At 38.5% G+C, this 25,846-nt stretch overlaps 1 protein-coding gene across 4 annotated transcripts in view; it reads left to right on the top strand.

Annotated features, from left to right (window-relative positions):
- Nucleotides 1–312: 312 nt before the first annotated feature.
- BANK1 (B cell scaffold protein with ankyrin repeats 1) overlaps nt 313–25,846 on the top strand; it is a 144,094-nt gene continuing 118,560 nt past the window's right edge. For all 4 annotated transcript variants that reach the window (XR_010083531.1, XR_010083529.1, XR_010083530.1 and 1 more), the window contains exons 1-2: nt 313–661; nt 19,747–20,145. Coding sequence is in view for 1 of the 4 variants with exons in the window: in XM_063423158.1 (XP_063279228.1) it covers nt 649–661; nt 19,747–20,145 (412 nt within the window). In the remaining 3 variants the exon portion in view is untranslated. The remainder of the gene's footprint in view (nt 662–19,746; nt 20,146–25,846) is intronic.

Below are 25,846 nucleotides of genomic sequence, written 5' to 3'. Positions count from 1 at the left end.
TTGCAATCTCTCTCATGGGCTGATAGTTTCGATTTTTGTTTTTAGTTTTTGTTTTACTCTTCACCACTCCAAAAAATAAATACATGGCATAATATCATGGAGGTGCTAATCTTACCACACCCGAACACTTGATCGCTGGGGGACACCTCCCTGGTTCCTTCTGTCCCTGAGGGGTTTTTCTCCACAGGATGAGTGTGAAAGAAAACCAAACCCCATCACTCTTGCACAGCTGGAAAAGCTCCACTCCCTCCCCGTTTTCTCCCCACACCCAGACCACCTCGACAGCAGAGGGCTCTTTCCGCGGGTGGAGGGGCCATGCCGTGTGTGTGTGTGTGTGTGGTGTGTGTGTCTGTGTGTGTATGTGTGCGTGTTCAGGGGAGGAGATGGCTGGGCCCAGGGGGCAGCCGAGCCCCGCCACAGCCGGGGAGGGCTCCGCGCTTCCGTCCCGGCGGCGGCGGCCCGGACAGAGCCCCGGGGAGGGGACAGCGCCCTGGGGCCGGGACAGAGCCCTGGGACGGGACAGCGCCCTGAGGCCGGGACAACGCCCTGAGGCCGGGACAACGCCCTGAGGCCGTGACAGCGCCGTGGGGCCGGGACAGCGCCCTGGGAGGGGACTGTGGTGGCCAGGACAGCGCAAGCAGCGGAGCCATGAGCCCGGCAGGTGGGTGCGGGGCGGGCTGCGAGGGCGGGAGGCTCCCGCACGGTGTTGTGTCCCGGTGCGGTGTGGGGGAGCGGAGACCCTGCCCTTGAAAGCAGCCCTCGAGTGATAGCGGCGTTTAATGCATCTCTTAGGGTCTCGCAGTACCAACGCTGTTTTGCTGAAGAGGAGAAGATGTGGCACAGAAAAGTTAGGAAATTAAAAGACTAGAAATTGTACAATGTTAATTCGGTCCTACATGTGTATCCACTTCGCGATAGTCTTAATTGGCTAATCACGTATTGTGTCATTGCAGGCGCTCAGCTCTCCGTATGGGATCCAGCCTGTAGCACTCAGCAAAACTGCACTAGATTTTACACAGGAATATTAACTCTTTGTTTATGTTTTTATTGGTTTTTATTGCATTATCTGGGTGCCTCAAAACTGCTACTGTGTTTTTTGTTACTTCCTTGGTAATGTTGGAACACATTATCCCATTGACTGGTGGAAAATTTTGATAAAAAGTTAAAATTACATACAAAGCCCTCATGTAAATCAGAGGCAGCCCTTAATCTGAACCAGCAACTTGTGAGTCCATGTCCCTGTGCACAGTCTTCCCAGTCGTGTTCCCTTATTCACAGAAATATTGTCTATTTACTGCTTCCATGTCTCTTTGCAAGGCTCAGCAACACTTAAATCAAGCCAGTGACTGCCAAGCTGAGCAGTCTCAATAAACTCAATAACAAGGAAATGAAAGACATGTAGCCAGACCAGAGGTTTGATTAACTTGCTTGTGGGGAGCTCAGCTTTATTTTTGTGATTCCGTTATTAGGTGGGACAATACTTTATCCTCATTTTCTGAATGAGGAGTCAAGAAAGAAAAGTCTGAGGCCTGAGTGCAAAGGTGACATTGTTTTTCTGTTCTGATTCATCATTTTCACCTACTGCTTTGGATGTCAAGACTGGGTTTTTAGCAAGTAGCTTATATTTTGTATCATTTTATAACATCCGAGTAACTACATTAGTCATTAGTTATCAAGTGTAGCTTTGTAGTGACGTTAGCCTTGCAAGCCATCTTTACCTACTACTCTCATTATACACATAAAAACACTAGGGAAGAAAGGCAAGGTGACTTTTCCAGCTGCTTAGCACTAAGTTAGTTGTAGATAAAATATCAAAAGTCAGTACTGCTTTGTCTTCTACCTAGGGCTAGTGGTGAAATGGGTATGATTATATTACTTTTCTATCTAGAACCAGCTTCCAGCATTGCAAGCTTCTTTAAAGAAGTCACATATATAAGCAAAACTAAATTTAATAGCATTTCCAAATGTGCATATGCTATCCCAATTATTAGGCAAACTGATATTTGTGGATGTGAACAGTTGGCAAGGCAGTATTCTGATAATCACAGAAGTATGCTCAGTTATCATTCCCTATCAATGAAAGGATACAACTGACCTGAGGGATATAGTTTAGAGTCTGGATCTTGGTTAATAAAGGCAATCAAATCCTGAGTATGCATGTGAAATAGCTGGAGTGATTGCTGAGTAAATATGTAAGAACACCAGAGAGGGATGGTTGCTTTCCCGGCTGCTCACAGCCGGTTCCACACACTGGCAGGGGAACAAGTAACAGTAGGCTCAGCCAGCATGCTCTGGTATCATTTGCCTCTGTCATTTTTTCATGTATTTCTCTGCCTAAACCTCATCCACCTGCGACCTCCACACACAAACCTCTCTCCTGCAGGTTTGCCACAGCATCAAACCTTCCTTTTATGGAAAGAGGTCTGTTGTGTACAGAGGTCAGTTCTCTTCTGATGGAACAGCATCTGTGAAGTACTGAAGTTGCTTCAGGTGGGTTGCCCAAGGCCTAGCCTAGCTCAAATATGAAGGCTGTTTGGGATGCTTTCAAATGCTTTGGGGTGGGAGAGACAGGCTTGTCACTTGTCAGGATTCTGTAGAAGACCCTAACCTAGACAAACTTTATGCAAATTCCATTAAAGCTGCTGATTTGGCTAGTAGAGATAGAATATCTGTAATGCATGATCTTTGATGATATCTTCTTTCATTTGAGACAAGACACACTGACAGGATAACTTCATTGCTATGCTGTGTTGGAGTCATCACTCCTCTCCACACTCAGGAATGTAATTATCTTCATTGAGATCTTTTGTTGTGTGTCCTTTATTTACACAGTGTACATTTCTGTGTCTTCAACTGTTTCTGGGTCAATGTTTGTGTAAGTGGTATTCTGGGAGGGAATCTAGACAGTGAACAGACACAAGTAATACTTGATTTTTGTTTTTTTCTCAAGAATTAGGGAGTGCTTGAATTTTTAGTAGTCAGTAATTTTTCAGCTCCTCAACTTCTAGGGAATAAAGAGTTCCCAGACAATGACTTGATTCAAAATTCAAGAGGTCTAGTGGAGGAGTTTTGAAGCAGATTCAGTAATAACATAATAATATTAATCTTAATATTCATATTCAATATTAATTATTAAGTATTATTAATACAATTAATAATATATTAGTAAATTGAGTATCAAAGAAGCCAAAACTGAAGTACCTCAAAGCTATCACTTGCCTTCAGAAGTTTTGGGAAGCTTATTCAGATTCAAAAGTTGATCCTAGCAAGCTTGTGTTCCTTATGCTGATCTTCTCCCATTTCTCTTCTGTTGCAAGCAGCAGTTACTGAAGTTTGCATAGAAGCAATTGACCACCCACATTTGAAAAACTGTGTCACTGTTATCACTGATGTTGTGATAAAGGTGAAAGAAAACAGCATTCTCAATTTCTTAAAAGAAGAACATTTGTGCCCAGGGACCCAAAACCTACAGTGTGACTCATTCCCTGTCTGTATATCTCTTGAAGCTGGTCTTTGAGGATTTGATTAGTTTATATGCTCCTTTATTTACTTGTAGGTAATAAAGAATGTTTTATCTCCTCTAACAAGCTTAAGCACCCAATGCAAACAGCAGCAATAGCTTGTGATGTAATTATATTGCCAAGGGAGGTACAGTGATTTCTGACTATTGTTAAAAAAATAAAATTGTCCTGACCTTTTTTATAAATCAAAATCAGACTACTGCAATGTGAACTGTGATAAAAAAACCTTATGTTTTATTAAATGTAAACAAAAGTAATGATTTCAGAATGGTATTGCAAATGGGTTTTTGCAGCTACTGTGAAGTAAGGAAAGGAGTCACAAAGACCAAGATTTCCTTTTAAACTGGAATCTATTTCATGTAATGATAGTGATGTTCATTTAGTGTTTATTGGCTCCCTGCATTGTAAAAAAGCAAGGGTTTGTATGAAGTCACAGTCTATAATTTATGCTATCACAGGCCTGACAGTTAAAGAAAATTGGTCATACCATCCCCATCATTACTTTGTTTTTCAACGCTGCTGGGAGCTTTTGTGTGCAGTAAGGTAAGAAGAGTCTTGCACATTTGAAATTGAGACAGCTCAAGCAGAGGTACAGTCAAGTTTGGAAAGTACCTGTTTGCATTCAGATCACATGCTTAACAGCTTGAAAGAACTTGAAATTTCACACAGGTGTTTATAAATAGTTGCAGTCTGTGGCTAATGTTTACTGCTGTTGCTTCTGTGAAAGAAACAGAGAATTCATGTTAGACCATGAAGCTGAAATGCAATGCCTTTGTCAAGTTTTATAATTTTTTCTCTGTACCTGCTGGTAAACTTACTTCAAGTGAGTTGCTTAATCTTGCAGGTTTTCATAGCTGAAAAAAAATAGGTCTTTCTGCTGGAGTGTAGCACAGCTTCTGTCCAGTGCTACAAACTTGGGTTGCCTTTCTGGGGAAACCAACATCAGAAGAGAGGCTTTCCAGATTGCCAGAGTTTTGCCCTGACACGAATTAAAGGTGCAACTGAATAGAGCAGCTGTATCTAAGAGCTAACACGTCATCCTAGATCCCCTACTCTAGACATGCATAGAAGAGTTTCTTACAGGAAATAATGTCAGATTAAAAGATAAATAACCCCCTGTCCCCAAACCTGACTGAGAGCCTGTCACATACAGTTCAAATGATGCCTAAATGTGCTATATCCTCCACATTTCTCAGCATTGGGGACATGAATATGTTGTGTCTCTCAAACAAGGTAAGGTATTTTCCAATCAAAATGTAATAAAGAAATTATATTTTCACTCATTATTTATTGTTATACTTGTTTCCAATTAAACAGAAAAAACAAAACCAAAACCCAAAAAGAAATATTAAATTTTTTTAGTTGTTTTCTCTACAGCGTGAGTTTTAATAAATAATTCAAGTTTGTTTACTGTAATCAGTAAAAAGTAGTGTTTGTCTGTTTGTTTTTAATATCAGATTAGATGTACAATTGAAATAGTTAGCATTATTTGTTTTCTAGTGGAAAATATTAAAAATTCTAGAGGCTTTGGGAAAATGGAACAATGACTAGAATGATATCTATGAATTAAACTTTTAAGAAATATGGTAATATATGGTAAACACATTTTCATACAGTGTACCCTTCTGGTTTTCATAATTTTCATTTATTAGTGAAACATTTATAGTTTAAATTGCTGAATGGAAAAAAATTATGCTATGCCTGGAATTAATTGAACATGGACAATTTTTTAGTCATTTGAAGACTGAAAATAAAAGCCTTCATGTTAAGCAGTGCGGTGTCCTCTGTAAAAATGAAAGGCTAAACACAGTACAGGCTTCAAAGCAGTTTAATGCTAGTATGATAGTGAGCACTAAGTGAAAACAGGCAGTACTTTAATCAGAAGCCGCAAGTGTGGTATTCCTCTGATTTATTAAAATCTGTGATTGAAAAGACAACTTGGGAAACTGCTTTTTGTTAAATTGTAATATGCATGGTGATAGAAATAAATTTCTTAAATTAACAAAATTGTATTAATGGCAGCAACCAGATATCTTCTGAGTTTGATTAGGTTCCCTTTAAAGATATGAAATACTGTGGAAAACTAGTAAATATGCACTATTCAGTATAAACCCCTTCAAGAAGAAGAGATTTTCTTAGGGAATTCTGTTACTAAGATTTTTTGGCAATGTTTGCAGTAGCAGTCCTGTAATTCAGTTGTGATTGAAGTGTGTAGTGGTGGCCAGGAGTGTGCACTTGGGCTGATGTACAAAAAACTCCTGAGAAGGCAGTCAGTGTATCTCATGTTGTACAAGCAGACTGTGTCTACCTCAAACAACTTGTTCTCATTGTAAACTCAGTTTGGAGGAGTTTTTTTCCTCAGTTTTTAAGAGGAAAAATACCCCATCCTCTGAAAAATGACTCCTTGATCATTGTTTTTCAATTGCTTTTTGTTTGAGGGAACTGAAATAAACAATCCATGTGAGTTATAGTCTTCATTCAAGTTTACTTCAAAGTGAGGGTGGTAAGAGCCCACACTCAGCGGGAGCAGGGGCTGGAGAAGTGGCAGAGTGGGCCTTTCCAGGAATTGGTTAGAAAGGCATCTCAGGTATATAAAAGATATGAAAGAGGGGATGAAGGAAAGGTAAAGGTACAGGCAAGGATAATGGCACATTTTTTACAGCCCTCGACGGGAAAAAGTGCAGAGACCAAAGGGAAGGCGGCAGCCATCAGAAAAGAGATTGGGAAGGAATCAATAAGCCCTTTGTAAAAAAGAACGTTAGAAATGGATTGTTAGGGGTGTCAGGATCTGCTGTTGTACTGGGGGTTCACCACACTGGAGCCGATGCTGAATTAAGAAGTGTGTTTCCTAGTGGACGTGGGAACTTATCTATCTAATTTGAACTTCATGCCAAAGGGGGAAAAAATTTTAAAATGTTCTTTTGATAAAGTGGGAAAGATGAGCAGGTGCATGTTATTCAACCATTATTGGTGAATATGTGTGTGTTTTATCTTCAGAGCTGCCTTTGCCTATTCCCTTCAAACACATTGTACAGGGTTGGGAGAGGCCAGGAAGGGTGAGACATGTTGCCCCACAAGTTTGCTTGTGTCCACTAAGTTGTTTTATACTTTCTCTCTGTGTAACAATATTCATTGCTTCGGGCGTTTTCTAACCCAGTTTAAGACTCTCTACTGACTGGGTGCAGCAAAATTGAAGGGCTGCCATGAGCCAGATGCATTCTCTGGCTTGCTCAGATCCTGATGCTGAGGAGCCAGCTCCATGAGAAGAATATGAGTGGAGGGACCAGGCTGGGAGGGAAGCTGTGGGAGAATCTTCACACATGGGTTCACGTGGCTTCACATCCCTGCCCCAGCCAGCCTGGTTGTGATGTGCTGCTGTGGGGTGCTGCAGGCTGCTCCCCCATGAGAACTGAGGGTGCAAAACATCAGAGGTTCTTGAGGTCACAGGCGTTACTTGAGGTCATTTGTGCTGACTTGAGGTCACTGGATTTACTGGTAGGGATCACTTGAGGTCATTTGGGCTGACTTGGACAGGAAGCCCCCTTAGCACAGACACTGCCTTTGGCCTCTGCTGTTCATAACCTCCAACCAGGATTACAGGGACAGCAGACAGGACAGCTGGACTCATCATACTCAAATCAAGGTCTTTAACTCCCTGGCAATTTGGACTTCTCAGGAAGAAGAAAAGGATGGGAGACCTCAGCTATCAGTGGCCACAGCAAGGAGCTCTAGTGATTCATTGAGTAATATGAACTATCACTGTCTACTTTATTCCCTCTATTTACTTGCCACTGCTGGTGCAGGGACCAGAGGTGGAAAAGTCGGGAGGGGCTGTTTCAAGTGTTCCTGGTTGTTAGAAAGGGTTAAGTTAATAATAACTGGGGTTTGTAAAGAAAAAATGAGAAATAAGAAAAGGAGGGATTGAGAGGAAAGCTCACATCTTTGCAAACAATTTGATGGGTGAAGGTATAGGTGTTAATGTCTTTGAAATGTTAACGTCTTAATGTCTCTCTCTTAATGCAACCAACTCTGGGCAACAGGTTGGTTGCAGAGCTCAGCCTGGCTCCTGAAATTGTGTAGGCAGTGATCTACACAAGCCTGAACTTCTGAGCTTTGGGGTAAGGTAGTAGATTCAAGAGGGCATATGTGGTAGGCGGTTTGGGAAAGGCTGTGCCTTCCTGGTATCTTAGCCAATGGGAAAAGGAAGAGGGCAACATGCGGCCAGAAGTTTAGGATAAAAGGAGCCTATGTACTGCGAAGCCTCCACAGGTGTGTGCCCCAGTGGAATGTCTCATTTTATTCATTTATTTGAATAAAGTTGACTCCTCTGTCTCCCTTTCAGATGTAAACCTCTGGCATTTGTGGATTTTCCTGACAAAAGCAAAGCCTTCAAGTAAGCCAGACAGAACCCAATATCTTTACAAGTGTCTAAATGATTCTGGCTTTGGCCAGAAAGTAAACTCTAGCAGCTTAATCTTGCATTTACTAGCTAAAGGTAATTTGCATTTCAAATTCATCTGAATCTTTAATATTTTTAAAGGTAGGCTGAGAGGTAGTTTTCTCTTTTTTAAAAGAAAACTTTATAAAGATTTAATCAAATAATAGAAGTGGTCTTGCTTGGAAAGGATGTTCTGTAGTATCTGGAAAATCTAATAAAAATGCACAAAACTCAATATACTTTTTTTCCTTCACCCCCTGAGATGTCTACTTTTAGATATTTCACTGAGTCTCCTGTTGCTGTAGACTTCCTACCTGTAAACGTAGAAAGCTAATAATTCCCCAGCCTGGTGTGTCTCAGAATAACTCTATTTAATCAACAAAGCCTTGTTGCTGTGCACTATTGAAGAAAATTTTGCCAGTGTTTTTAATCAAAACTTTAGGGTTCTTATGCATGCATTCTGGTTTCATAACACAGTAATCTTATCATTAAAACTTGCAAATGTGTTTCTCTCCCTTATCAATTCTGTTCCCTGTTCAAGACTAGCTATTTTAGAGGAGGCCAAATCTAATTTGGCCTAGAATAAAATAGTCTGTAATGCTGTAATGATTAAATTGAGGAAAATGTATTTTCAGTGAAAGTTTAGACCAGATTCTACATTTAGCAGTTTGGAAACAGAAGAATTTTCTGCTTAAAGGGTACATTCAGGACAGTTTCATTTTAATTTTCTGCTAGCGTTCTTGCCAAGCTATTGTCAGTTGGTTTTCCTAACAGAGTTTAAAAACAGCTGTGTTTCATTGGCAAACTTACAGCCTGTATTTCAACACTGATGCTTATAGAATTCATTAAAATGGCAATCCATGGTTCTATATCTTAGCTTCCAAATATATAATGTATACCATTTTTGTACTCCCACATTATTTTAAGTCCATGCTCATTTTGAATGACTTGTATAATAATGAATAACATTCATTTTGAACACAACCATGCCTTAAACAGCATACTTAAAAGGCAGAACTGTCCTTTCAAACTGTGACATCTCATCCATTCGATGTAACATTTTGGAGACTTCTGTGAAAAGTTAGTCCTTTTTATCAGAAATTAAGGGTTGAACATTAACTTAAAATACTTAAAATATAATAAAAGCCAATTACATTATTTTATTTCTCTCACCATACTTATGCCACAGGTGAGCATTGTAACATTTGAATTTCCAAACATACATGCTCTCCCCTAAACAGTCTGTTTTGCTTAATAAGTGAAAAAGTTTTCACTCTTTGTAACGAAAAGCAAATCCAGTACTGAATGAATCAGTTCTGAATCTAAATCTTTATTAAAGCAGTAGAAGTCTTTAGAAGAATGTTTCCAAACTTAAGTTCCTCTGTTTTTATGGGTTTTTATTTCTTACTGAAAGATCAGAATGATGAGAACTCTCTCAAGAGGTTCTCTGTCATTTTTTGAAATTGGCTCTTGAATCTGATGTTTTGTTTGTGGATATTTCCCTTCTTGGTCTATTACTAAAATCTGGATTCCTGAATTTTATGTCATCATAAGCATTTAATTTAAAAAATTTTTCATTTTTTTATGGTCCTGATTAGTCAGTCCAGGTACCTGTAAGAGCATTAAACACTGCAGGAGCATATGGCACTGCAGTGTGTACCAGCTATAGATCAGTAGAAGTGGCTATGTTCGAAAGTGCCTCTTGAGGCACCTGCTTTGGCATAAGCGTGCCTGAGAGAGTGGGAGCTCAGCTTCATGCTCATGTTAGTTTACTCTAGCACTGAGTGGATGTGGTCAGGGAGCGCTCAGAGCACTTTGTTTCCTAATGCTGCAAGGCTACTTCACCATTGGTAAGTCGTGTTCCCTACTAAACAGGATGTACAGAGCTCAGGGCTTAAGGGTCATGCAGGGTGCAGTGAGGAGAGTTTATTTTAGACTTGCTCTAGTCTGGTCCTGTGGCCTTCACAGGCAGTGCACATGAGCTATGATTCTAAATATTTGAGGTATTTGTGCAGTTACAATATTAATCTGCAGTCAATGGAAAATGGAGCATGGGCAGAATAAACTCCAGAAGAAGAAAATTAAAGCTGCACGTTGTGTTTCATACTTTTACCAAATATGCAAATAGTTATTGTTGAGCAGCTGGCACTTGGTAGCGTGTTAAACTGTGGGATTCTGAGGAGTCTTACATTAGACATTAATATAAAGTACAAGTACAATGATGATAGTGACAGACCTATGACAGCGTCAGCCTGTTTTATTTTAAGATTTTTTTTTTCTAAGTATTCAAGAGGAAAGAAAAAGTTTAGTTTTACAGATTTGGTCAAACAACAAGGGACTTCATGCTGTAAAAAATGGGATACTTCACAATTCTTTGGTCCTGGCCTTCTGCCTCAAGCTTCTGAGTTTTACTGTATTAGAACTACACAGGTTCTCTGACTGAAGTGAGATAAGGTTTAATTTGGTCTCAAAAACTATTCAGGAGAGATATGTTTTCACTTTCTTTTCTGTGTATTTCTGACTAGAAACGGATGATTGTGTGCTTGAAAAGGTGGAAGTACTGGTAAGATACTTTTCTTCCAGCATACATTATTCTGTAGACATACTTCTCCTGTCTCTATCCCACAGTGAGGCTACACTGCAACAATAGCAATGTACGGCAGGTATGTATGTATTGTATGGTGTTCTATTTGCAAGAACCTCAACATAAAGGTTTGTTTATTTCCAGGAAGCATCCTTGTGGTCTAAAACAGTAGTAGCAATACAAAATCTTTCTGTAAGGTCTCCCCACTAGAGAAAGACCCAAATTTTTTACCCAGGTACCTCTCCAACTTGTTATTTATTTAGGACCAGTAATAATTTTGGGAATTTATTTTGCAAGGGGGGAAGATAATTGCATGTGTTAAACTTATACTGAAGAGATATTCTTATTGGAAAAATAAATGTCTTTTGAATCTTGTGCAAGCTGTAGCAGTATTTGGGCATCACAGTCAATTTTTCAAGCCTGTGGTTGAGTTTGTGAAGGCAGGTGGGCATTCATGTAACTAAGCTGTTTTCTTTATATGATGGACAGAAATAAAAGTAGTTTGTCATATAGCTAGTCTGTAGAATCTTTGTCTTAAGGCAGTAGAGAGGGAGCAGAAGTGGGTTTAATATAGAGAAGCCAGCCTTCCACTGAAGTTCTTCCTGAGTGCTTTATTTAGCTTGGTTTCTAGCTCTGCCATTGTTCATTTCATGAAGCTGCACATTTATGTAATGGTTTTCTACTTCATTTACTTCCATCTGTGTACAACATTAGCATGAATGCAGTTAAAAAGGTCAAAACAAAAATAGTTGTCCAACAACTATATGTCCACAAACAAAAAGTGGTTGTCCAACACTGATGAGAGATTTGTCTTGGGTTGTTCTGTTATTATTTGGGTGTTTTTAGTGACTGTCATGTATCTGTCAGAAAGGGAGGAAAGAAATGAGCTGAAACTGGAGGACAATTTCTTCTACAGCCTCATAACTTCGATGTGTTATGCATCAAACAAAATCTGCTTCTCACATTTACTTAAATTTCTGGATGAATGCTCATGTAAATGAGATGCATTAAAAATGGATTTAAAATCAGACAGCAAAAGCAGAAGATCAAACCACCTAATTTGAGAGATCTCAGAAGGGCTCCCTTCTGAGGCCTCCAAATCAGTACTCTGCTGATTTGTGGCAAAGGAAGCAGTAGGTTTAGAAACCCAAGAAGTGTGGATGATACACTGGAACAGGTTCCCCAGAGAAGCTGTTGATGCCCCACAAAAGGAAACATTCAAGGCCAGGTTGGATGGGCTTCTGAACAACCTGGTCTCATGGAAGGTGCTCCTGCCCATGGCAAGAAATGGAATGGTCTTAAAGGGTCCTCTCCAACCCAAACCATTCTATGGCTGCTCTGAGAGAGTTCAACAGGTTTCTACAGATTTCTAGTGTCAATGGTAATCTGTAATTTAGGAATTGTTGGGATGTCATTGATAGTTTATTCAGTGTATTTGATCACATTACAAATGCAGGTAACACAGAAGTCTCTGAGCACAAATTGCAATAAATGATGCTAATTTATTGATAAACATTGCCTGATGATCAGTGTCTGTCAAGTCCCTGGTATACAAATTAGACTACTTAATGTGTAAGATAATTTTCTTGTTTTGTACATCAGTTGCTATGGTGTGACCTCCCCAGACCATAGCTGTTGGAATCACAAAAACTTATCCAAAATATAGTTTCTTGCGAAATCAGTAGTTTTTGTTTTGCAAGCACTATTCTCTGAGACGTATTCGCTTGTGATAGAGGTAAATGTACTGAATTTCATGAGAATGTTTTCCTGTGCTGGTTTGAAAGCAAAACCGGTGAGACTCCAAGTCAGAAATAAAATTTAATAGAGAGAGAACAAACAACAAGAAAGGTAAAAATAAAATAAGATAAATGCAGTAGTACAAAAGACCACTGACAGAGTCAGAATGCAAACCTGACACCCTTTTTGGTCAGGGTGTGGGAAGCAGCCTGAAGTAAGTCCTCCCAGAGTGACAGCTGTGGCTCCATTGAAGCAGAGATGACCCTCAAGAAAAGGGTCCAGTCATCCTCTGGGAATCCAGTGGAAACAGCCTCCCTTGGTGTTTGGGACTGCTGGTTTTATCCTGCTGGAAAGGCTTTGGCTCCTCCCACTGGGTGGAGCATCTCACAATGGAGTGAAGCAATGTTGTCAGTCATGTGAGAGGCCTTAAATGGCCCATTCACAGGTGATGTCCCTCGGAGGAGGATGGGTGGAGGAGGAGATAAGTAGGCACTGCCTTATCTGGTGTTATCAGGTGTCCCATTAACAGAGGGCATCTCCCTCCTTCCACCCCTAGAGTTACAAGAGATAAGGAACAATATCTCCCAACTGACTTCAACAGATGAAAATAGAATACACATTTTTGGTTACATTTGCCAACCCAGGACATTTCCCTAAATAATAATCTGCAGAACATGTATTCCATTCTTTGTTTGTTATTTTGAAGAAATTAAAATTAAGAATTTGTGAGCAATTGAAGTAACAAGGAATCAAAAGGGACAGAGAAAAAAGCAAGGGATGGCAAAAGAAGAGGAAAATATATTGAATTTAAGTGAGTAGAGTTTTAATGTAATCATAAACACAAAACTGCCTTCACTAAGTCAGGATGAGAACATGAAAAGGAATCATGACAAAAGAAACACTGGCAATTTAAAAAAAAAATAAAATAAAGAAGAGGACACTTTGGTCTGCCCTAACAGGACATTTTGAAATTAATTTGGTTTTAATACCTCATGCTTATAAAACCATGCTTGTAGTGATAGTGTAAAGGAGATATTCAGGTGGTGGTTGTTTTTGGTAGCAAAATCTTTTAATGATATTTTAATGCAAACTTGATACAGCTTGCTCAGGTTTTCCTGTTACTTTAAAGACTTATTCAGGTGTTCATGTGACCTTAAAGACTTGTTCCGTGGCAGTCATAAAATGTAGTATATTACTCCAGCTTTTCATAATGTCATTATGGTATATTTTTCTCTTCATCATTTGTTCCTGTCTAAATAATTTCTGAATTATCCGGTTGTTTTGCACTAAAATCTACTCAAGATGCGATTTGCTCTCAAGGAAGTTACTGTAATGACAAAAAATTTTGCCTCATTGCAATTGTGATAAAGGAGGAGATCTACCTTGAAATAGAGGTATGAGTTCTGACCTCTATGTCCCCATATCCCATGTTTATGTTTAGCCTTGTTCATTAGAAGAGAGAGCATGTGTCCATCAGTAGGTATTCAGCTGTAAGAATTAATGGACAGATCAGAGGGAAAGGCTTAAACCAGGAAATAATGTCATATTGCTTGATGAGAAATAGCTTTTTGGACATGATGTTAGCTTTATCATGTTTGATAAACAGGTATCTTTCTGGTCTACCTGTGACAGGTCAATGCTGTGGAAAGACACACCAGGAATTTATTTGGTTCCGTGTTCCCGTTGTTACTGTAGGGAAGATCCATGGAATTTCTTTACAGGGAAAACCAACTAGATCAAGCATAAACTCATTTGTACAAAAATTTTTCCTCTCTGTAGAACCTAATTTTGCCCATTCCAGACCTCACTGAGCTTAGTAAGAAGCAGGATAAAGACATCAGGCTTGATTTTATACACATAGAGCAAGTATTTGTTTTCACATACAATTTAGCAATTACCAACAGAAAGTACACAAACAATGAAAATGTTCTTATTACATGCCAGTTAAATAGGTATTTGAGAACAGACGTGCAGCCACTGCTGGCTGATACGGTGAGGGCAGGAATGCCGTGTGTTTTAGGATAATTGCTTGGAACAGGTGTAGCAGGTGTACCACAGCACGGCAGCAACTTCGCTGCTTTGTGATCTCACTCTAAAGTTTACAACTGGCTTTTATAATTTTAATTTCCTTTACTATAACACCTCAGAGAAGATACATGAAATGCCTTGAAAACATTTTCCATTATCTGCAAGTAGTTCTAAAGTGCTTTCTGCTGTCCTTCCCACAATGAATGCATTTTGGCTCGCTTCAGGGGATTTGCCTTGCAGAATTCCAGCAACCAAGAGCTGGAGTTGCATTTTGAGACACATTTACTGGACCTGTGTGAGGTGTGCTGACTGGAAAAATGAATGCCTTCTGGATGGGTGAGGGGCAGTTTGTTATGCTAAGGCCACTCATTAGTGCTGAATTAAATGTTCTCATTCTGTTTCCAGTTCTGTTAGATTGAAGGTGTTATTTGAAGTGCTAGTGAAACTTTTTGCAGTTCTTATCATATCACTGTTAGTGATCAGGGCAAGCCATGTGAAGAAATGAATGTCTGAATCTTTGTCAAAAGATTGCAAAGAGGCCAAGAGACTAAAAATCTTTAGATTCTAAAGTCTCATTTGAACTAGTATGCACGCTTGTCATTCTCATCCTACATACAGCCCAGATGAAAATGGATCTTCTTGAGATTAGAGGAAAAGTTTTGAAAATCTCTGAGCAAAGAGGAGAGTCTGGGTTATTTTATGCTTCCTTATATTTCTCATGCTCCTTTTTTTCCCATTGTTTCATGACCCTTAGCTATATCCACAGTTTCATCCTACAGGGTGAAAGTGAAGTAGGTGAGTGCATTCAACTTGTAAAGTCTTGAATAGCTCTCTATCCTGTCACTGCTTGCCTGGAAAAAAAAATACTGCTTCTTTTTGTGTAAGTTTTTAGCATGAAAAGGTACTCATGGTAATACTGGAGAGCATAGTCTACTATTCACAAAAGAATTTAAGATGCAATGGATGTCATTCCATATCACTTATGTTGCCCAGATTTATCGTCAATATATTATGAGAAAGTGAGCAAGATCTGGGGTGCCTTTCCACTTCTCCTTTGAGATATTTAACTACTGGACTTAGTTTAGCAAATTTTTGCTGATGGACAGTAGTTCATTTTGTCTTGACAGAATTCATACACTTCTTTCTCAAATGTCTTTCCTTTTAAGACTGATATTTTTAAAAAAAATCAAACAACCTTCCATTCCCCAAGTGAGCGCATCTGTGACAGGAAGAAATACAAGGGACAAATTTTATGCTTTGTCTAGCAGTTGATCCTGTTCTTTCTCAACATTGTGGTGGAGAACAGTTTTAGAGGGTGTTTTCTTCACACAGGTATCAAAGGCTGATGGGATGGAGGTGAGGACCATAAACAGACTTGCATTAAATTTTTTTAGGGCTCATTGTGGCAGGCTTGGTATGTGGTTATAGGAACTCATGGGTGGCTGTGTGAACAGCAGGGAATTCCGTTGTTAGGCTCCAGTATCCTAACTGGAAAAGACTCTGGACAGCCCTGAGAAATATGGTGATCCATCTTTCCATTAAAACTTGGGTAAAAGTTGATGTTCAAATGTGGGGTTTTTTCACCAAAACATCTTAAGGTGGTGGGACTGTAAAGCAAATTTTTAAACTCTATCCTAATTGTAATCAGCCTTATTTAAGTCAAACAAACTATGTTAGTGCTGAATTTTTTGAATCAACTGTGATTAAAAACAGGTCAAAGATATCTAGAAGTAAAACATTTCACCTACAAACCTTTACAGACTCCTATGAACCTAAAAAGCCTTTAAAACCATAGGGAACGAGTTGACAACTGTGTAGTGTTATTCTCAAAGATAATTGTTACCAAGTGCTTCTTGCTTCTTTCTGAGCACACAGAAATTATCTTTTGCAAGATTGCAATATCTGAGAGACCTGTTAAAGAGCAGCTATTAGACCCAAATTTTCGATTTGTTTTCTTTGCCTTCCTGGTGTGTTTGTCACATTGCAGAGTTCTTGAGGTTTCCTTTAACTCTCTAATACACTTGGGGTTTTTTGTTAACTCTTCCCCTACCATATCTTATAATTCTTGCCATAAATGACATGTTCTTTTGCCCTATATGCACAGGTTCTTAATTCTTGCTTGGTCCCAGTAGTCGCATAGGATCCAGCAGGTCTTTTCAAAGAGCCCTTTGGATGACATGAGATGTGCTTTCTTGGCAACCATACACCAGTAACTAGAGAGGAGTTTTGCTTGTCAGAAGAACCCCTTTCAGTATGAATGACTGCATTAATTCTCTTACTTTTCTTGTTGCTGAACTAATAATACATTTTATTTCAACCTTAGAGTCAGTTTCCAAGTAGGAGCAGATGAAGCACAGCTTAATTTTGTCAGGATAGGATAGTTTCTATTACATTAACTTTCAAGGGAACAAAATTAATCTCAACATCAATTATGTTTCAAGTGCAGTAAATTCAAAGAATTATTCAGTAGGAGATGAAAATAATGAAGGCGAAAAAACTCTGGGTGAAAAGTTGAGCATTGTTACTGTATATTCAGTACTGGGTGGTGTTGCATTAAAGCTAGACTTGATCTTTTTTTGTTGTTCCAGGTTAAAATACTACTTTTCTGAAGGCAGAATTTTGGTGGGCTTTAATTTTCAAGTAAGCTGCCTATATATGCATCTTAGTTGAATCTCTGATGGCAAAAACACTATATGACAGGAAGAAGCTACTAGTACATAGCATAGATTTTTGATAGAGGACATTGTAGCTATTTGTAGGGTAAACTTTGACTCCACATTTCAATTCAGGCAAGCATTTCAAAATAGTGATATTTTGCCTTTTAATACAATTTGGGGTGAGTAAGATGCAAGCCTTACATTCCTGCTTAATATTGAAGTTAACTCTCAATATAGAAGGCAGATCAATGTCAGAAAAAAATGTAAGCTTATAATTCAAAACATACCCACATTTGATTTCCCATAGGTAACTTGATAGCACTTGCTGCTTGCTTCAGTAAACATTGCACCAAACTGCAGTATGAAAGCCCTTGCTCAACAGCTTAGCTCTTCCCTCTGTACCTAGATAGAAAAGACAAATTAAATAGGGGAACCTTACTGCATTAGAGCTTTATGAGATGTGTGTTGCAGAGCCTTTATTCCATCAACTGTGGTGTTAGATATATTTCACTCTCCTTTCTTATACAAATAAAGCTTTCTTTCTCATAAAAAAAAATCAATATAGTTAAGAAGAAATGTGATTGAGCCTTCAATAAACATCATAAAATCCCTTTCTCATTCCTGCTTAGCTAAGATGAAAGCTGCAGACTGGTGCAGATATTCCATATGGAAGTGGAATTTGTGTCTTCTTTTATCTTTTCAATGCATGTTTCTCACTTTTATCTTTAGAATTTCTTGAGTGCTCAAGCCTTGTACTTTCCATTTGCATAGGGGTTAATGAATGTGAAATTCATTGTTTATCTGCCTTTGTGCATACCCAAGGTTATGTTTTTCTTCCCATACACTGTATGAAGGAACCCCTACCCTGTATGCAGTTCAGATTATCTCAGAAATTGTTTTGAAAAGGCAGCAGGGTTCACAAAAGTGCAGAAAAAAAATTAGGAAGACTTCTACAATGTCTCCATTGTAGTGAGAAAAGTATTAATCCCAGTTTACAAACTGTAAGGAAGGCAAGGCTAAGTAGATTTTTTTATCCCAACATCATAAACCAAACAAGTTTGCTCTGAGCTAAATGAGAAATACACCACTATATTTCTTACTATTAACCTTCAGCATTTCATCAGAAACAGGTATTTTTCAGATTGTTTCTACCATGGGAAATACAGTATTCACCTCTCCAAATACATTTTGACAAATACTACCCTGCTTTCATGTACTGGTAAGAGTTAGTTAACTTGAAATATCATCACCTGCTACCATGTTGAGCATGGCCCTTTATGATTTCCTGTGACAGAAAACTTTGTGAATGGGTGAGCATTCACAAATCTTGAAAAGATGGCAACTGTCCTCCAAGAAGTTTGTAGACATACTAAACAATAGTGTCCCTATTCTACAAGTTTCAATCAGCTTTTGCTGGGTAAACTTTGTTTCAGTATCTCCAGAGTAAAGAGTGGATGAACGAAGTGCAGAAATAATTTCTTCTAAAAGGAAAGGAAGAAAATAATTTAAGCATTAATCCTGGACTGGAGATGTAGGTTCAGTTTCTGCTTTTATACCTTGACTTATTTGGGATCCTTGAAAAGTTTTTTATTCTCCTTAGCTACATCTGTGCTGTGCTTCCAACAGTGCATCCCACTACCCACATCCTTTGTGTCCTCCAGAAACATTCTACCTCTGTGTGCACTGATCCTCACAGTGCAGCAGCTTGGGCGCTCAAAGGAGCTGTGGTGCTCTGCAGACAGGTGTCAGTCCGGCTGCCTGACCCTGACCAGCAGCAGGCAGACACCGTGAACCACAGTGGAGGTAAAGTGCAGAAGCTGTATCTATTCCTCACTCTCACATTGTTGCTCCACAGGGCTGTGATTGTGAACCACTCTGGCTTGATCTAGATTGTTATTGTGTTGCTCATCAAATCACAGTTTTTGATAACAACTACGAAATGACTGAGGTTGGATGGTACATCTGGGAGCTCTCTTGTACACCTAGAGCCAGGACCATGTCCAGGCACCTTTTGAGTAGCTCCAAGGAGACAGATTCCACACCCTCTCCAGGCAGGCTATGCCAGTGTTCACACTAAAAAAAAAGCCTTTTCTGATGCTCAGAGGCAGCCCCCTGTGTTTCAGCTGGTTGTCTCTGTTCTCGAACTGTCACCCTAGTAACACTGTGGAAGAGTATTAGTTGTCTTGCTAGCGTCGTGTCTTACACCTTAAAGGGAAAGAGAACTAAAATAATACACTTCTAGATTTATTTTTATCAAGTTTCAAGTAATTTTCTTGGAATAAGAACTGTAAAGAGAGATCATGTTTACTATCCTAGCACCACGCTGACAAAATATTTTAAACATACCAATTAATTTTCTAATTAAGTTAGATCGTGTTCATGTGTTCAAATATATATTCTTTACTTCTGTCATTAAAAGCTTAAGTGTTCCATTTTTAATACTGTCTCCTATGTGTCAAGACTCTAGGAGTAAGCAGAATGCATGAATGTGCTCTGCTTCCTACACTGCCATTTCAATATTTATTCTGAAATATTAGTTATTCTAAACAGAATATCCTGAGCTGTTTTTCCAGTATTTCTGTGAACAATCTTTCTGCTTTGGTCTTAGAAATAAGGAGATGGTTGTCATTTCAAGGTAATGAGCGGATTTCTCCTGAAGGTAATTTCTTCAGCATCTCAAGTTTTTATTAGGGGGGGGAGAAACAAACAATATGTCTTCTAATATTTATAATGGATTTAAAACACATTTAAAACTTTTTTTTAATGTTTTCTTCTCTCTAGAAAATACAAGGGACATCCTCGTGATATATGAACAAGAAGCAGAAGAATGGGCTCTGTATTTAAAATCTCTTTTTGGACTCATAGTGGACAAAGAGGGAATCTTACTCTACGATCTAGAGAATTCATCTTCCAAGCACCAGGATCTACTCTGTTTACTGTCTTATAAATGTAAACTCCTGATACTCTCATGTGGACTTCTTACCTGCCTGAATCAAAAGAGAAGTTGTTTTCTGGAACAAGTTCTAAAACCTCCAGATAATGTGGTAATTCTGCTTTGTGGAGTGGAGAATTCAGAGATTCTTTATGAGATACTGACCTTAGCTGGAGGCAGCAAAGAGATTTCTACTGATCAGAAACCTGAAGAATATCTTTCTGTTATTAAAGAAGTTATTCAACCAGGTAATATAATACTGCTTGTTTGTAATCATCGGGTCTCTTACCTCCTCTCAGCTCTTGCTATTTAGCCAAGATTTTATCTACCAAGAAGAATATTGTGCTTCTCTCTCTGTTATATGCAAGATACCATTTTATTGAAATAGGAGCTTTTACTTGAGAAAGACATGCTGCAGTTTAGTATTTTTACTCAGAGCTTAACCTAGTTTTGGATGCATGTGAACAACCAAGAATATTCTTTTGAACACTGGAGTAGAGAGACTCCAGCTGAATGAATGACCTAGCTGGTTGTCCCTGCTGCATGTGTTTAAACAGGTAAGCCTAAGTATTCTATAAGGCTTTAAAACCTGCCCAGAATACATCTGTACACAGTCTACCTAGATGACATCAGTGTTTTCAAAAGAACATTTTGGACTCCTCCTCCCCAGCGATCTCCTCTTCAGTACTGAATAACATTTTCCTCCGTACATGCCTCAGACTTGACAATTTGGGCTCATTACAGTGGTCTGTTTTGGTTTCAGAGGGTTTGCCATTTCTGTCTGTGTCCAATATGTAGCTTCACATGGAAGCTTCTTGGCAGTTTTTTAATGGGATGAAAACAGTGGGTCTGTACTCTTCGTATATATATAGGAAATAACTGCTTAGATACTATCAGTTGACACATGCACAGGAAATTGCAAACCTTTCTGCAACAAGAAACAGTTTTCTAGAAGGCACAGGAAAGTTCTTTGCTTCGGTCAATGGATTCACAAGAATACTTGTTACCTGTGCCCTTGGGACTTATGTGTAATGCCAGATGTTTAGTAGGTGTTTAAATGACCTTTGCTTTGACAGTGACCAATATCAGTATTTTTAGAGATTAGGAGAAGATGAATTAATGAATAGTTGTTGAAGGCCTCAGTCTCAGTGTGTACACCTTTATTGGGGATGCATAGACTGTGGCTGCGATCAGACAAGTTCAGTGGCCTGAGCTAGATCCAGCATTGGAAGTGGTGATGATGCCTGGTGCTTCAGGGCTAAGCCCTCTGCCCCACTCATAGCTTAGAACTTCTCTGGCCCTGTTTTTTGTGTACTGGTGTGCCCTGGCCATCAGCCAGGCCAGCTTAGATCAGTGCTTAATAGGAGACCTCTGCTGTGCTCTCTATTGCACAGTGAAAGTGTTCCAGCTAAGAGATTTGTTTTCACCTGAGTATTGATTTAAGCTCTGAGGAATGAAGATGTGCGTGGTTTGTCATTATTTACCTTTGCTTAAAGATAATGGTGTCTGTATGTATGATACTCTTTTGTAGAATCCTGTTAAACTCAGCCTTTGTGATACCTGTGACAGGAATTTTGACAGATTGCATATCTGGGAAAGGAGATTTTTTCCCTTGTATTTAAAATTATTTGCTAAGAGGTTGTTGAGTATATAAAAGGATTATTTTTTCCTTGGAGTGTATTTTTTTGTCTTTTGTCTACTCCAGACACACAAATTTCCCATTTCTCTTCATATGGAGGATTGTCTTTGATCCCTTTTGTTTTCAGTGCTCATTTCCTAGACAATTATATTCTTGACCCTTTTAGAGACAGTGGTGAAAACAATTTTGTGTATATTTTTTGTGGTTTTCAGTTCCTTTTTCCCCTGCTAAACTGTTCATTACTCTTAACTTATTCTTCTAAGCATTTGTAGCTTCTTGTCTCCTCAGTACTGACAAGAACTATCACATCACCAGTCTAAAAACTTAATAATGTGCTTTAATCACAATGGCACCACCACATGCCTTCCACTGCAACTAAATTGTTAATCCTTTAGGACAGTGGGCCATCTAGACCCTAGGACTAATGGATGCCAGGACTTAGGAGTGGCCTGCAGGCAGTTAGAACAGCTGAAGATGGATGCTAAATCAGGTTGTTATCGCACAGTTTAACATTCTCCTGTAGAATGTAAACAATGGCATAGCATAGGTGCTAGAAGTCACCATCCTTCCACTACAGACTTCCCCATACTCAGGAGAGCTCATAGGCAAGGTAAGTTCTTAGCAAGTAAGTCTCTTCTCTCCCAGGTGCTTTTCTCTTTACACCATCCCTACAACCTCTGATAGAAAAAGTGCAAAATAACTCTCATTTTATTTATGTCCCCACAATTATTTCACCTACCAGACAGTGCTGGTTTCATCTTCTTTGAGCAGACAGGGCTTTATCTGTTAAAACTTCCTTCCAGCTCTAAAGTAATATATATGGCAAACATTCTAGGCAAAACCCTAAACTAATTAAAATGCTGAGTAAATGTAAATAAAACAGAAGACCCAGGAGGTTTCGTACTCAGCAGAGAGCTTGTTTGTCTGTAATGTAGTTCAAAATCTGAATGGCTTGTCATGCCTGTTTGAACATGCTCTTGGAGGAGCAAAGGGAGAACTACGACATGGAGTGTGACCTTTCTAACATATATTTCCAGGATGTTGACAGATTTTATTATATTCACCTTCTGCATGAAGAGGAACACAAATATTTTTATTGTTGTCAAAAGATTCCTTTTGCAGGATTTGTTTGTAAAATATTTCACAGTTTGAAAATGCCACATTCAGATTCCAAGGTGGGTTTGAATTTCATAGATCTGTGCATATTGTCATGAAAAAGATAACTCCCAGAGAAAGAGGAGAACACTCAGAAGTTTTATTATTCTATGTTAACATCTAAGATGGCCAAGTGAGACTCTAAAATTCTAACTTTTCTTTACCAGCTCTTCCCAATATTATTGAAATTAGAAACAGGTTGATATTTTGGTTGCATCTGTCTTTTCCTTCGCCTGTGTCTTTTTACTATTTGTCCTTGGTCTGCTGAACTGTGTACCCATTTTTTGAGATTAAATTGACATATTTTCAATGTATTAACTCAGTATCCTGGGGTACTAAACATAGCTGGGATTTTTCTTTTTAATCCTGAAAGACTTCAAATTTAGGCAAGCATGTATTTACGTAAACGATTTGTAGATAGATATTTGCATCTGTAGGTAGTTAACTTAGATACTTAAATGTCCACAATTTCTCCTGTAGCTGTTCTCAGTATTGATGGTGCAAAAAGAGAACATGCCTTATCTAATACAAATCATTTTCTGTGACACTGCTTCTAAAGTGTGCTGACACTTTTATTAGACGTTTGGTGGGACTTCTTGGTACAGCTCAGCAGTCATAAGTATCCCTGAGTCTGCCTGCAGTTTTATTAGGTTTCATTTTTTAAAGCTCATCAAAAGCAGCTCTTGTCAAGCAACTTCTGCTTCCAACCTTTTGCCCAAGCAGTGATATCCCATTTTTTCTTTTAATACCAAGATATGAAGAGAATTTACTCTATAAAATTTGATAGTTGAGAACAGCTCATCAAACCTACATGTATGCATTCATTATCTGCTATTCTATTAAAAAATGAGAAGTACATAAAGTAAGATAACCTAACTAGAAAATGGTACCCGGTACCCTTTGACAGCCCAGGAAAGATTCTCAGAACAGATTCATAAATTTTACCTGAGACAGCAATATGCCATTAATTTTTGATTGTTAACCTGAAAGGTATTCCATGCATCTGCACACAATGTTAATGACCAAGAAAAGTAAAGTTAAGAAAACTACTTTTACAGCTAGTAGTAGGGTATAGATGTGGACAAATGAGATACTATCATAGGGTGTTTTTCTCTAATAAGTAGATGTGGGAAAAGTAGGCTGGGAGTTAAAGTAGGGCTTAACTCATGCAGATCTTCAGACCACTTTAAATACCAAGGAGCTAATTTCTATTGTGCAGACCACAGAAAAGCGAAAGAAATAATTATATTTTTACCATAACTTTTATGGTATGTGTTTTGTGTTTCATTTCTAGTACAGTGTTATCAATTTTTTTACCATTTATTTTACAATTATATTTTTTATTTTACAATTTATGTTTACAATTTATTGTAATTTGCTGTAACATTGAATACTGAAGTAATGTTTCACATTTGGACTCCATTGCTTTGCTTGTTCTCCTGTAAAATCCTCTTCACATTGGTACTCAAATACAAGAAATCCATGTCAATGGATTTCCTTAGCCTGTGAGCAAACTTGTGCTGATGAGCTAAACCCCTGATTTAAGTGGGAGCTTTATCATTGGCTTCAGTGGGCAAGTGCTTCACCTAAATTTTGACACTGACTTGGAGTCCATGAGAAAATTAAGCTAAAGTGCTAAAAAACCCCAAAGTTGAAGAAGAAAGAAAATGACTAGGATTTTTGGTCTTGTTTTTTTGTGAGTACTAAATACTCTGTGTGTGTGTGTGTGTGAAAGACTTAAGTCTTTGTTGTGAAAATTTCTCCCCTGAACATGCAAGACTGAGTAAATAGATGAAAGTAGGTGGGTGGTTCTGGCTTTGTTCACTGCCAGGAGAGGTTTCAACGAATGAGACCACATGGTCGTGCTTCTGTTTACTCTTTTCCCCATGTATTTACATTCAGACAGTGCATACCACTGTTGGTGTTTTAAGGTGGTGATGTCATCTTCTCACTCCAGAGCACCTCAAATGCCAATTAATTTTTTTTATTAAAATGAAAACAATCTGTGTGACTGTATCATAAGCACAAGAGCAGAAGGGACATTTTGTTAGTTGGTGTGTGCTGCAGTGTAGCTCTCATTTCCATTTTGCCCTGCCAATGAGTCTTTGAACTGCTCTGCAGGGACTGCTAAAATTACAAGAGTATTACATCTTCCTGAGATGCTGTGCTTCTCCATTCCACACAGAAGGGATGTCAGTGCAGTGAGGGGAATTGGTAATAACTGACAACAAAAAACTGGTTTGTGTCATTAACGTCTTTCATCTGACATGAGATCCTGGCTATTTCAAAGCAGAAGAGAAACTGAAGTGATTGTCTGGAGGTGGCAACCCCAGATAAGGTGTTGAGACTGTCATCCCCTGTCACTTAAACCGATCGATTTCTTTGCTATTTCTTCTCTTTTTTCTGCAAAATTCAGAGAAGGCTTTACTTGATAGGGTTTATTTGTGAGGTTTGTTAGATTTCTTAGCAGCTCATGTAGCTATTCATAGTAACCTGTACTCTTAGATTCTGAAGCATGTGTCATGTATGTGATGATTTTTCCTCTAATTTTTGATGGTAATTGAATGAAAAGTTATTGCACCCAGGAAAGTGAGTGCACTGACATCTTAAAGTTTTTAGCATGTTTTTTAGAATTTTTTTAGCATTTTTTACCAATTTTTATCAGCATTTAGGGCAAACTCAGTAAAAGTTTAGTTAATAATAAGTCAAATGACTAGAACATAAGCATAATTACAACAGCATGTGTTAACTTAACATACTGCAATTTTCTGTTTGTTTAGTTTATAATTTTTTTATTTTAAAAATTAATCAAATAGATTGATCATTTTTACTCTGCTCTTTCAAGATTTGAAATGGACATCATCCAAATCTATATATTGTTTATGGCCCAGTCATCAGTCAGTGTTTAATTGCAGTTGTGAGACTGTTTCTAAAGCTGACAAATAATTTAAGATTCCCAGCAAGTATTTTTGCAGGTAATGCTGTAAAATGACTGTGTGAATATGTAGTCTTATATGTTCTTCATGTAATGTATTATTGAGTCTGACTGAGGCTTGCACTGTGGTTACCAGTCACAATTACTGAAAAGTTATCATTGGAAGGCATTTAGAGAAGACCTCTGTAAATGTACCCTGTGTACATCTTTTTGCACACAA

Source organism: Prinia subflava, chromosome Z, assembly GCF_021018805.1.
Source record: "Prinia subflava isolate CZ2003 ecotype Zambia chromosome Z, Cam_Psub_1.2, whole genome shotgun sequence".
Lineage (NCBI taxonomy): Eukaryota > Metazoa > Chordata > Aves > Passeriformes > Cisticolidae > Prinia > Prinia subflava.
The sequence above is the reverse complement of the archived record's forward strand: the minus strand, read 5'-3'. Positions and strand labels throughout refer to the sequence as shown.